The sequence below is a fragment of the Crocuta crocuta genome, unplaced genomic scaffold (genome assembly GCF_008692635.1).
Source record: "Crocuta crocuta isolate KB4526 unplaced genomic scaffold, BGI_CrCroc_1.0 scaffold1079, whole genome shotgun sequence".
NCBI lineage: Eukaryota > Metazoa > Chordata > Mammalia > Carnivora > Hyaenidae > Crocuta > Crocuta crocuta.
The window spans coordinates 606,876-620,508 of NW_027529995.1; the positions used below are offsets into that span (position 1 = coordinate 606,876).

The following is a 13,633-nucleotide window of genomic DNA, read 5'->3' on the forward strand; positions in this document are numbered from 1 at the left end:
ACAAGAAGATTCAACATTTGCAAATATTTATGCATCCAGCATAAAAGCACCTAAATATGTAAAGCAAATATTAACAGACCTAAAGGAAAAATAGACAGTACTACAATGTTAGTAGTACTAACATTTAACACCCTCACATCAAGGAATAGATAATTCAGCCAGAAAATCAGTAAGAAAACATTTGTTTTAAATGACATGTTAGACCAGATGGAATTGACAACCACACAGAACATTCCATCCAAAAGAAAAAGAATACATGTTCTTCTCAAGTGCACATGGAACATTTTCCAAGATAGATCATATGTTAGATTACAAAACAAGTCTTCATAAATGTAAGAGGAGTGAAATAATATCAAGCATCTTTTCTAACTACAATAGAAACAATTTACATGAAGAAAACTGGAAAATTCACAAATATGTGGATATTAAACCACATGCTACTATAAAACCAATGGACCAAAGAAGAAATCAAAAGGATAAATAAATACCTTGAGACAAAGAGAAATGGAAATATAACATACCAAAATGTATGAGATGCAGCAAAAGTAACTCCAAGAAGGAAGTTCATAGTGATAAATGCCTACCTCAAGAAATAAGAAAAGTATTAAATAAAGAGCCTACACCTCAAGGAACTAGAAAAAGAAGAACAAAAGAAGCCCAAAGTTAATAGAAGGAAGGAAATAACAAAGAGCAGAGCAGAAATAATGAAATAGAGACTAAAAAGACAATAGAAAATATCAGTGAAACCAAATGCAGGTTCTTTGAAAAGATGAGCAAAATTGATAAGCCTTACCTAGGCTCACCAAGGGAAAAAGGAAGGAATCAAATAAAATCAGGAATTACAGAGATGTTACAACTGATGCCACAGAAATACAAAGGACCACAAGAGACCACTCTGAACAATTATACACCAACAAATTGGACTACCTAGAAGAAATGGATACATTCCTGGAAACATATAACTTACCAAGACTGAATTGTGATAAAATAGAAAATCTGTACAGACTGATTATTACCTTAGATTGAATTCATAATCAAAAACATCCCAACAAATGAAAGTTGAGGACTAGACAGTTTTCACTGGTGAATTCTACCAAACCTTCAAAAAAGGATTAATGTCAATCCTTCTTGGGGTTCCTGGGTGGCTCTGTCGGTTAAGTGTCTGACTCTTGGTTTCAGCTCAGGTCATGATCTCATGGTTCATGGATTTGAACCATGCATTGTTTGGGATTTCTCTCTCACTCTATTTTTGCCCCTCCCTGGTTTGTTCTCTCTCCCTCTCTCAAAAAATAAATAAACATTTAAAAACTTTTTAAAATACCAATTCTTCTCAAATTCTTCCAAAAAAATAAAAGAGGAAGGAACTCTTCCAAACTCATTTTACAAAGCCAGCATTACCCTGATACCAAAGCCAGACAAGGATGCCATAAGAAAAGAAAATTACAGGCCAATATCCCTGATAAACATAAATGCAAAAGTCCTCAACAAAATATTAACAAACTGAACTCACCAATACATTAAAAGTATCATACACCATGATCAAGTGGAACTTATTCCAGGGATACAAGGATGGCTCAATATCCACAAATCAGCTAATGTGATACACCACACTAACAAAATGAAAGATAAAAATCATACGACCATCTCAACAGATTTTGAAAATTTTTTTGACAAAACTCAACATTCACTTATGTTAAAAACTGTCAACAAAGAGGGTATAGAGGAAATGGACCTCAACATAGTAAAGGCCATATATGCCAAACAGACAGCTAACATTGTACTTAATAGTGAAAAGCTAAAAGCTTTTCCTGTAAGATCAGGAACAAGAGAAGGATAACCAATCTTACCACTTTCATTCTACATAGTATTGGAAGTCCTAGCCAGAGCAATTAAGCAAGAAAAAGAAATAAAAGGTATACAAATTGGAAAGGAAGAAGTAACACTACCACTATTTGCAGATAACATGATATTATATTAGAAAAGGGTAAAGACTCCATCAAAACACTGTTAGAACTAATAAACAAATACAGTAAAGTTGCAGAATACAAAATCAATACACAAATATCTCTTCCATTTCTTTACACTTATAATGAACTGTCAGAAAAATTAAGAAAACAGTTTCGTTTATAATTGCATCAAAAAGAATAAAACACTTAAGGAATGAATTTAACCAAGGAGGTGAAAGACCTACAAATTGAAAGCTACACATTAGTGAAAGAAATTGAGGAAAACACAAATACATGGAAATATATTTCATGCTCATGGAATGGAAGAATTAGCATTGTTACAATATCCATACTACCCAAAGCAATATACAAATTTCAATGCAATCCTTATCAAAAGTCCAATGTTTTTTTTTTCACAGAAATAGAGAACAACTACCATAAGATTTGAGTAGAACTACAGAAGACCCTGAAAAGCCAAAGCAGTCATAAGAAAGAACAAAGCTGGAGGCATCACATTCCCTATTTCAAACTATATTATAAATCTATAGTAATTAAAACAGTATGGTATTGACATAAAAAAGAGACACAAAGATCAATGTACCAGAATAGAGGTCTCAGAAATAAACTCATATACTAATGGTCAATTAATTTACAACAAAGGAGTCAAGCATATACAATTTGGAAAGGACATTCTCTTCAATAAATGATGTTGGGCAAATTAGACAGCCACATGCAAAAGAATGAAACTGTCCCACTATCTATATATCATGCACAAAAATTAACTCAAAGTGTATTAAAGACTTAAACGTAAACCTTCAACCCCTCATAGAAGGGGGGCGCCTGGGTGGCTCAGTCGGTTAAGCGTCCAACTTCAGCTCATATCATGACCTCATGGTTCGTGGGTTCAAGCCCCGTATTGGGCTCTGTGCTGACAGCTCAGAGCCTGGAGCCTGTTTCGGATTCTGTGTTTCCCTCTCTCTCTGACCCTCCCCTGCTCATGCTGTCTCTCCTTCTCTCTCAGAAATAAAACATTTTTAAAAATTTTTAAAAAGTCATAGAAGAAAACATAGGTGGTAATCTCCTTGACATAGGTCTTAGTGATGATTTTTTAAAATCTGACACCAAAAGCAAAAGCAACACAAGCAAAAATAAATAAGTGAGATTACATAAAACTAAAAGGCTTCTTCATGTTGATGAAAGCATCAACAAAATGAAACGACAACCTACTGAATGGGAGAAAATAATTGCAAGTCATATATCTGATAAGGGGTTAATATCTAAATATACAAAGAACATATAACTCAATACCAAAAAATCAAACAATCCAATTTAAAAATGGGCCAATCTGGATGCCTGGGTGGCTCAGTCCTTAAGCAATCTGAATTTGGCTCAGATCATGATCTCATGGTTCATGAGTTCAAGTCCCACATCAGGTGAGCTCGTGCTCCACTTCAGGTGAGCACAAGACCTGCTTGGGGTGAGCTTAAGCCCCACTTTGGGTAAACATGAGCCCTGCTTCAGGTGAGCCCCGCTTCTCTCTCTCTTTCTCTTCCTCCGTCTTTCTCCCTCCTGGGATTCTCTCTCTCTCTCTGCCCCTCACTCGTGCCTTCTCTCTCTCAAAAAAAAAAAGTATGTATTTATTTATTTATTTATTAAAATTAAAATGGGCAGATCTAAGATATTTTTCCATAGAAAACATACAGTTAGCCAACAGGTACATGAAAATATGTTCAACATCACTAGTCGTCAGGGAAATGCAAATCAAAGCCACAATGAGACATAACCTCACATCTGTTAGAATGGCTATGATTTTTTAAAAAGATAAGAAATAACAAGTTGGTGATGGGGCACCTCGGTGGTTCAGTCAGTTAAGTGACTGACTTCTGCTCAGGTCATGATCTTGCAGTTCATGGATTGCAGCTCCACATGGGGCTCTGTGCTGACAGCTCAAAGCCTGGAGCCTGCTTCAGATTCTGTGTCTCCCTCTCTCTCTTCTCCTCCCCTGCTCATGCTCTGTCTCTCAAAAAATGAATAAGCATTAAAAATTAAAAAAAAAAAAAACCAAGTTGGTCAGGATATGGAGAAAAAGGAACCCGTATGCACTGTTGTGGCAGGTAAATTGATGCTGAAACTATGGAAAACAGTAAAAAAAAGAACTATCATACAATCTAGAAATTCCGCTTCTGGGTATTTATCTGAAGAAAACAAAAACACTAATTTGAAAAGATATATGCACCCCCATGTTCATTGCAGCAATAGCCAAGATATGGAAACAACTTAAGTGTCCATCAATGGATGAATGGATAAAGAAAAGCATGTGGTATGTACATACAATGGACTGTTACCCAGCCATAAAACATAATGAAATTTTGCTATTTGTGATACCATGGATGAAACTCAAGGTCATTATACTAAATGAAATAAGTCAGACAGAGAGAGACAAATATCATATGATTTCTCTTATATGAAATCTTAAAAAACCCCAAAACCAAAACCAACAAAACCCAAACTCATAGATACAGAGAACAGATTGGTGGTTGCAAAAGGTAGGGAGTGGGGGGAGGGGGAGAAATGCATGTGTTTTGTTTTGTTTTGTTTTGTAAGTTTATTTATTTTGAGAGAGAGAGAACATGAATAAAGGAGGGGCAGAGAGCAAAGGAAAGAGAGAATCCCAAGCAGTCTCCACACTGTCAGAGCAGAGCCCAACGAGGGGCTTGATCCCATGAACCAAGAGACCATAGCCAAAACCAAGAACCTGATGCTCAACTGACTGAGCCACCCAGGTGCATCTGTTTTGTTTTCAGGGGGAAAAAAAACTTTACCATATGACCTAGCAATTCCACTTCTAGGTATATATCCAAGAGAATTGAAAACATATGCCCATACAAAAATTTGCACATCAATATTTATAGCTATATTATTCATATTAGTAATAAAGTAGAAACAACTCAAGTGTCCATTAACTGATGAGTGGATTAAAAATATAGTATATACATGCAATGGAATATTATTTAGCCATAGAAAAGAAGAAAGTACTGACGTGCTACAACATGAACGGACCTTGAAAATACTGTACTAAGCAAAAGAAGCCAGACACAAAAAGCCATTTATTGTGTGATTCAAACCAAGTGAAATATCCAAAATAGGCAAATCTATAAAGACATAAAGTAGATCAATGGTTTCCAAAGGTTGGGATAGGGAAGAATGGAGACTGACTGCTAATGGGTATGGGGCTTATTTAGGGGCTTATGAAAATGTTCTAGAATCAGATAGTGGTGATAGTTGCACAACCTTCTGAATATGCTTAAAAACTACTGAATTGTACAGTTTTAAATAGTGAGCTTTATAGAATGTAAATTATATCTAAAAAAATAAAATAAAAAGACCTTTACAGGGACGCCTGGCTGGCTCATTGGTGGAACATGAGATTCTTGATCCCATGGTTGTGAGTTTGAGGCCCACATTGGGTGTAGAGATCACTTTAAAATTAAATCTTAAAAAAAAAGTTACAGAGAAAATTTTTTTAAACTTTATAGAAATATATAAAAGAATAATTTTTTTAGTGTCTTTTTTTTTCCTGAGAGAGAGAGAGAGCGTGAGCAGGGGAGGATCAGAAAGAGAGGGAGACACAGAATTTGAAACAGGCTCCAGGCTCTGAGCTGGCTGTCAGCACAGAGCCCGACGCAGGGCTCAAACCCACAAACTGCAAGATCATGACCTGAGCCGAAGCCAGATGCTCAACCGACTGAGCCACCCAGGCGTCCCAAGAATTATTTTTTTTGAAGATGTAAAAGAGTTCTTAGCAAAGGAAGGGGTAGTCCATGGTCTTAGAAGGAGCTCAGTATCAGAAGATAGCCTTTTTTCCTCCCTAAAAAAATCCAGGCAGGGTTTTTTAGGGAACTGACACTATGAAATGCTTGATGGAAACTACTGTCTTTTAATAGCCTTGAATAGTTTGTCACATTGGAAATATCTCAATTTGTTAAGTTTTTTTTTTTTAAGTTTGGGTATGCATCTACCTAGTCTTGGTGACTTATTTACCGTAGATCTTCAATAACCTTCTCAATTTATCAAGTTTTATGTGTTTTCTTTTTAATGTATTTTCAATTAAATTTGGTAATTTACACTTTTCTTGAAAACATTTCCTCTTAGTTTTCACATTTGTTACTATGACATTCTCTTTATTTAAATCTCCTTGTGATTATTTTGCTTTTCTCATTCCATTTTTGTTCCCTTTCTCCTTTGCTCAGGTTCATAAAGTGTTTATCTTTAATATTGGTCTTTTCAAAAATAGCACATTTTCAATTTACTTTCCACCACTTATTTTTGTTTTCTATTTAATTTAAAATTTTACCTTTATTTTACTGCTGGAGCGCCTGGGTAGCTCAGTCGGTTAGGTGTCTGACTTCGGACTCAGGTCATGATCTCACAGTTCATGAGTTCGAGCCCCATATCAAGCTGTGTGCTGGTAGCTCAGAGCCTGAAGCCTGTTTTGGATTCTGAGTCTCCCACTGTCTCTGCCCTTCCCCTGCTCACGCTCTGTCTGTCTGTCTGTCTCTCTCAAAAATAAATAAACTTTAAAAAAATAAAATAAATAATACAATTTTACTTTTATTTTACTGCTTTTTAGATTCATCTGTTCTTTCTCTTTCTAGATTCCTGTGGTGTACTGAGGTACTGAAACCTGAGTCAAGGGGAAACAGGAAGTGCTAAGTCTTAGAAGACAGTAGAGAGCTGTACACTGCCATGTAAGTCCTGCTCCCCTGTGTGACTGATAATGAGGAGGGACATGGATGGGCCTCACTAGAGGGACCCGCGTATGAAATGGCACTTATGTGCCCTATCTTTCCACTCTGAGCTCTGGTACATCTCTGACGGGAGGGAAGTAGACAGGTAGTACAAGTTCCCATGGAGCTTATATCTGAGGAAGACCCAACTCTGTGGCAGGTATCCTAATCCTTATGTCATAATGCAGTTGTGAACTCATAGCTGCCTTCCTCATTTTACTCATGCCAGACTTTGGGAAGTAGAGAAATCGAGGCTGATGAACCATCTAGAGACAAGCCATGAGGCTCAGATTTTGTGTAAGAGACATGGTCAGATTTATTAGGCAAATAGGAATGGGTGGGGATCACCCAGGACTTCACAGGTCTTGGGAAAAGAAGGGATGCTGAAGCAGGGGTATCTTTGTACAGAGCCGTGGAGAGAAACAGCAGTCTTAACTCATCCATTCATTTCCCATTTAATTCTGATGACAGACTCATGGCCATTTAATTTTACTTGAAATTGAAGATATTGAAGAAATAACTGAGTGGAAGAGTGAGAAACAGAAACTCAAGGTGGGTAAAATTTCCATGTAGTTAAGAGATATCCAGAACATTTACATTTGTGTCATAAAGGTGTGGAATTATTCTCCTTATAGATCCTGAGTCTAAAATAATCAGGAGTCAACTCAATATTGACCCATTATTCCTCCACTCCTTTCTCAGCATGGGCTCTCTGGGTGTCAGTCTGACTGTGACGTGAAGAGTGAATGAGGAGAATGGAAAGTAATCAAGAAATGAATGGGGCTGGGAGGCGAGAATATGAGGACTCTGAATTAGAGATTACAATATTCAAAATATGGGAAAGCTGCAGTAGAAAATGGGATGAAGGTGCTGAAAACCTACCATAGTACTGAAGTACATTGTGGCAGAGGGAAATTAGCCAATGATGGTTTGGGACTAGAATTAGCAGAAAATACCAGACAAAGGCATTATGAGGCCAAACCTCCAAAACCCAATAAACATTGAAGATGTGGAGCATGACTAACCAAGTCCCTCACATCCCTAATGTACCCTTCTATCTACCAGTGGTTTTCCCCTTGATCTATACACCTGTGAGATAGTGAGTAGGGTGCTGTGACTCTGAGGGCAGAGTGATGTGCCTACAGTGGCAAGGGCTCACTACCCAGGTATTCTGACTCTTAGGCAGTGTCTTGCTAACTCCCCTTAACTCTCCAAAGAAATAATAACTGTTAAGAGAATCCAGGCCCCTTCCAGGAAGATCTCGGAAGTTGATGGCAGGAAGTTCCCTGAGTGGTCTCTCTTATCTCCACTTAGAAACCTTTAAAAAAACAAACAAAAGCAGCCACAGAGATCCAGGCCTGGTGGCGTGGCACGCTGGTACGCCGGACATTGCTGCACGCAGCCCTCAGGGCCTGGATTATTCAGCGCTGGTGGAGGCTGACCTTGGATAGCCTGCTGCAGAAAAAGCGAAAGCAAGCCCTTTTCACCTATGCAAATACAGCGAGAGCAGTGGTCAAGATCCAGTCCTTGGTCCGTATGTGGCGTATCCAATGGCGATACCGTCAGGTGCTCAATGCCATTTATGTTATCCAGTGCCACTGGCAATGCCACAACTGCCATACCTGTGCTCTCCTCCGGGGCCACTGTGTAGTCACAGCCACTCACCTACAGTTCCACATTGAGATCATCAACCCCTAAAGGCTGGCAAGAAGGGGCACTGTGTCTCCTGTCTCCAGTAAAAGTTTAACCTGGTCTGATATGTCTCATGTTCTCCTCCAGGTAATGGAAATGTTGGGTCTTAGGCCATGCTGCTTCCTCTTCTACCTGGGAAAGAACTTTAGTAAGGTTTTCCCGTTGTGCCCATGGACCTTATTCTGGACTGACAATGATCATATGCTATTTACTCAGTTTTCAAAAAAGAAACTGAGGGTCCTTTCCTATCTTGATATGACAGAGCCAGAAGTTTCAGTTCCCATTCCCAGCTCCATTCCTTTCTTTCCACCTGAGGGTCTGAAAGATAGGTGGAATGCATCTCACTGAAGACCCTGAGCACCTCTACACATGAGAAGAGACTCTGAGACTCTCCTCTGTCATCCTGGGGTCAGAGGTTGACTGGAGTCTGGTTACCATGAACAAGGTATCTTTGACAAGCATCTAGAGAAAATGCCAACATTTACCTGACTCTACTGGAAGCAGCACAGTGCAGCATCGGGTGAAGGACAGGAGTCTGGCCTTAGTGACAGGTGCAGCTGGGCATGTTGATGAGCAACTGAGGACCCTGGGGACTAACAGAGAATAGGAGCTCATGGTACTCCAACTCTGTCTCCACAAGATCCTTACCTGAATTCCTCTCCCTAAGGGCTGTACAACAAATAGGGCTCCCTCTGATATTATTCCATCCCTACTTTTTTCTCCACTCTTGGTGATTTTATCATTGCTCAGATTGTTCCATCAACCTCCTTGCTCTAATTCATTTCAACTTGAAAACTCCCTTTAGCATTTCTTGTAAGGCAGGTCTAGTGGTGATGAAGTCCTTCTGCTTTTCTTTGTCAGTCTTTATCTCTCCGTCAATCTGAAGGACAGCAATGCTAGGTGTAGTATTCTTGGTTGGATGTTTTTTCTTTTGGCACTTCAACTATATCATCCTACTTCTTTCTCACCTTCAAAGTTTCTGCTGAGATTTCCACTGATTGTGTGTGTGTGTGTGTGTGTGTGTGTGTGTGTGTGTGTTTGGAAGGGTCCCCTTCTATGTGACAAGTTGCTTTTATTCTGCTGTTTTTAAATTTTTCTCTTTGTCTTTGACTTTTACAATTTGGTTATAATGTATCTCAGAGTAGCCTTTTTTGGGTTGATCTTGCTTGGGGTCCTTTGAGTTTCAGGTACCTGGATGTCCATATCTCTCCCAAAATATAGGGAGTTTTCAGCTATTATTTCTTTAAGTAACCTTCCTGCCCCTTCCCCTCTCTTTTCCTTCTGGGACTTCTGTAATGTGTATATTTGTTCAGTTAGAGGAATTCCATTATTCATGTAGGCATTCTTCATTCTTTTTCATTCCTTTTCTTCTTTTTGTTCCTCTAACTGGCTCACATCAAATGACCTATATTTGTGCTCCTTGATTCTTTCTTCTGAGTGATCAAGTCTTCTATTTTAGTTTTCTATGGGTTTTCAGTCTTTCGTTATATTTTGTAGCTCTAGAATTTGTTTCTTTTTTATGGTTTCTATTTCTTAAATCTCTTATTTTTCTCATTCATTTTTTTAAATTTGCTTAATTGTGTTCTCTTGCATTTAATTCAGCTTCTTTAAGGTGATTACTTTGAATTGTCAGGCGATTCACAGATCTCCATTTCTTTGGGCTCACTTACTGGAACATTATTAGCTTTCCTTTGTTGGTGTCATGTTTTCCTGATTCTTCATGATCTCTATTACTAGATGTATGGGTGGGTGTGGCTCTCACCAGGTCCCTAAGAAAGATCCTGTCAGGACACTGGGTAGGCCCTAGGAAGGCATAATTGGGCTGAGATCATGACTTAGAGTGGCTAGAACTGAGTCCCAAGGCTACTTCAGTGTTCATAGCCAGGACTGAAGTCTGCAGGCCTGGCTCTGGAGGCACAGATGGATGTATATTCTAGTTGGTCACTAAGTAGGCAGGGTTGCTCATGGATTGTGACTGGGATGGTCTGGAGCCAAGTCACAGAGCTGTTTCATGAATCTACTGTCATACCAAAGTTGGCTGTCCTGCTTCCATAGGCACTGATGGGCATTCCTCCCAGTGGATCCCCAGGCTGCTGGGACTTCTGTGGACTGAAGCTGGGAATAACAGGAGGTAAATTACAGGCCAATTTCAGGATGTCCAGGGGTGCAGAAGAGAGTGTTTCCCCTTGGGTCCCTGGGCTGTCAAGATTGCTTTAGACTGCAGTTGGGGGGTCTTGAGGTGTGTCACAGGGCCATTTCAGGATCTGCATCAGACCAAGTTTGACAGACTTCCCTCAGGGGCTCCCAGAATGTGGTTGAGAAGGGCTAGAACTGGTTCACAGGCCATTTCAGGGTCCACAGCTGGGGCCAAGATCTGTAGGTCTAGTGCCTGAGATACAAATACACATGATTCCTCCCAGATTCCTTGATGTATGGTGCTGGCTGTAAGATCAAGACCAAACAGGGGACACAGAGGTATTTCCATGTTGATAGACAAGACCGTGGTTAGTGAGTCAGCCACCTGGGCATGAGCCTACATTCTCAAAATGGCCTTCTTAGGTCTTGACTCCACTAGGGTTTCACAATCTCTTACCTGGATCCCAGATCTCCTACAAAGTACTTCTGTCCATGGGAATCTGCCAAATTATTGCTGCTGAAGAGTAATATGAGCAGGGAATCTCCTTTTCCAAGATCTTGCTGATATTCTTTACTAAAATGTATATTTTTTTAAATTCCCAAAGAGGGGCATCTGGGTGACTCAGTCAGTTAAGTGTCAAACTCTTGATCTCAGCTAAGATCTTGATCCTCAGGGTCATGAATTCAAGCCCTGCATTGAGCTCCATGTTGGGCTCTGTGCTGGGCATGAAACTTACTTAAAAAACAAAACAAAACAAAAAACCTCCCAAAGCAAAACAGTAAAAAAGAAACAATCCAGATAGAAAATAAGCAAAAGATATTAACAGATATTTCACTAGAGAGTATATAGATGGCAAATAAGCACTTGAAATCATTAACTAAGCATTCAGCTTAATTAACCATTTGGTAAATGGAAATTAAAACCACAGTGAAGGGGAGCCTGGCTGGCTCAGTCAGTGGAGTGTGCAACTCTTAATCTTGGGGTTGTGAGTTCAAGCCCCACTTGGGTGTAGAGATTACTTAAATAAATAAAAATTTTTAAAAAACCAGTGAAATGTCACTGCTTATCTATCATAATGGCTAAAACAAAAGACTGACAAAACCAAATGCTGGTGAAAAGATGGAGAAGCTGTATCTCTCAAAAATTGTTGGTAGGAATGTTAATAGGCACAGCAACTCTGGAAAACAATTTTGAACTTTCCTAAATAACTAAATGTGCAATTCTCATACAATTCTGAAATTGTGCTCTTGGATATTACTGCCAGAAAAAAAAATGGAAATTTATGTTACACTAAAGTCCTTATATGAAGTCAAAGCTAGAGAAAACATGACAAAAAGGATGGGCCAAGATTCCATCTCCCTCATCTAGACAACAATTGCACTGGAAGACTCTTTCTGTTTTGGAGCTTTGGATTCTATTTGAAGGCTTATAACTTCCAGAAACTTAGATGGTAAATTGTCATTAGTTTTGGTCAATTTCAGCTCTTGGTGCAGTACTGGCTACCCATCTCTGACTCTACTTCCAATCCCCAGCACCGTGGTGGGAAACCATGCATGAACTCCATAAAATTTTTTATTCAGTTTCCAAAAGCCAAGGTGAGTAGATTCTTTCCTCTAAATATCAAGGATCTGTGCTCAGACCGCTTATTGGTGCTTGTGATCGCAGAAGCACAGAAACAGAGGCAGGCAGCCATTGTTGCGATTCCCGATTCCAACCTCAATTGTTTCAATACCCTTCTCCTCCCGCTAAAACAATTTTCAGAGGATTTAAAGATATGGAAATTTTTTTTAACCCCTCACTTTTCTCTTCTTCCCTTATTGAGTATCAGACATTTAAGGACTAGAACACATATACAGAGTAATTTAAAAAATCATTACGTTTGCTCAGGGAAAAGTGTGGGCTCAATATTTAAGAGAGGATCTTAAATTTATACCTTAGAATAACCCCAAACACAGATACACCTTACAACAAACCAACAACAACAACAAAGAAAGAAAACCTAGCAAAATGAGGGAAAGGGTGAAAATCTGACCTGTAGAGAGAGAAGGAGACACAGAATCTGAAGCAGGCTCCAGGCTCTGAGGTGTCAGCATGGCTATTTTTTTTTAAAAAGGATCAAATCTTTGAAAATTATATATCTTATCAGGTATTAATATCCAAAATATAGAAAGAATACCTACAACTCAACAACAACAAAAATCTGATTCAAAAATGGACAAAGACTTTAATAAATACTTCTTCAAAGAAGATATACAAACGACTAGTAAGCATATGAAAAGATACTCAACATCACTTATCATTAGGGAAATGCAAATAAAAACCACAATGAGATACTATTTCACATCCAGAAGATAACTACTATCAAAAGAAAGAGAGTCAGATTAACAAACATTGGCAAGGATGTGGAGAAGTTAGAACCCTTGTGCACTGTTGATGGGAATGTAAAATGGTACAAATGCTATGGAAAACAGCACAGCAATCTTCAAAAATTAAAAATAGAATTACTATTTTTATAATGAATTTTATAATAGAATTACTGTTTTATAATGATCCAGCCATTCCACCTTTGGGTATATACAAAAAAGAATCAAAAGCAGAATCTCAAGGCACCTGGATGGTTCAGTCGGTTAAGCGTCTGACTTCGGCTCAGGTCATGGTCTTATGGTTCATGGGTTTGAGCCCCATGTCGGCCTCTGTGCTGACAGCTAACTCAGAGCCTGGAGCCTGGTTCAGATTCTGTGTGTCTCTCTCTCTCTGACCCTTCCCTCCTCACGCTGTCTCTCTCTCTCTCAGAAATAAATAAAAATATTTTTTTAAAAAAGCAGAATCTCAAAGAGATCTTTGTACACCCATGTTCACAGCAGTATTATTCGCAATAACCAAAAGGTAGAGGCAACCAAAGTATCCATTCATGGATGAATGGATAGACAAAATGTGGTGTATTCATACAGTGAAATATTATTCAGCCTTAGAAAAGGAAATTCTGACAATAGATGAACCTTGAAGACACGCTAAATGAAAAAAGTCAGTCATTTCTACTACTACTACTATAACTAATGTGTGATTCCATT

The 13,633-nt window shown here is 38.7% G+C and overlaps 1 protein-coding gene across 1 annotated transcript; it reads left to right on the forward strand.

The window, feature by feature from the left end:
• Positions 1 to 6,967: 6,967 nt before the first annotated feature.
• IQCF2 (IQ motif containing F2) lies at positions 6,968 to 8,485 on the forward strand. Its single transcript, XM_077763388.1, has 3 exons — positions 6,968 to 7,030; positions 7,205 to 7,285; positions 8,048 to 8,485. The coding sequence occupies exons 1-3, from the start codon at positions 7,013 to 7,015 to the stop codon at positions 8,429 to 8,431; spliced, it is 483 nt and encodes a 160-aa protein (XP_077619514.1). The 5' UTR covers positions 6,968 to 7,012; the 3' UTR covers positions 8,432 to 8,485.
• The last annotated feature ends 5,148 nt before the right edge of the window (positions 8,486 to 13,633 follow it).

What these genes read in the sequence shown, in the direction of transcription:
- IQCF2 (XM_077763388.1), top strand. An exon ending in GTGAGAAACAGAAACTCAAG is followed by an intron (nt 7,286 to 8,047) that starts GTGGGTAAAATT and finishes ATCTCCACTTAG; the next exon opens with AAACCTTTAAAAAAACAAAC.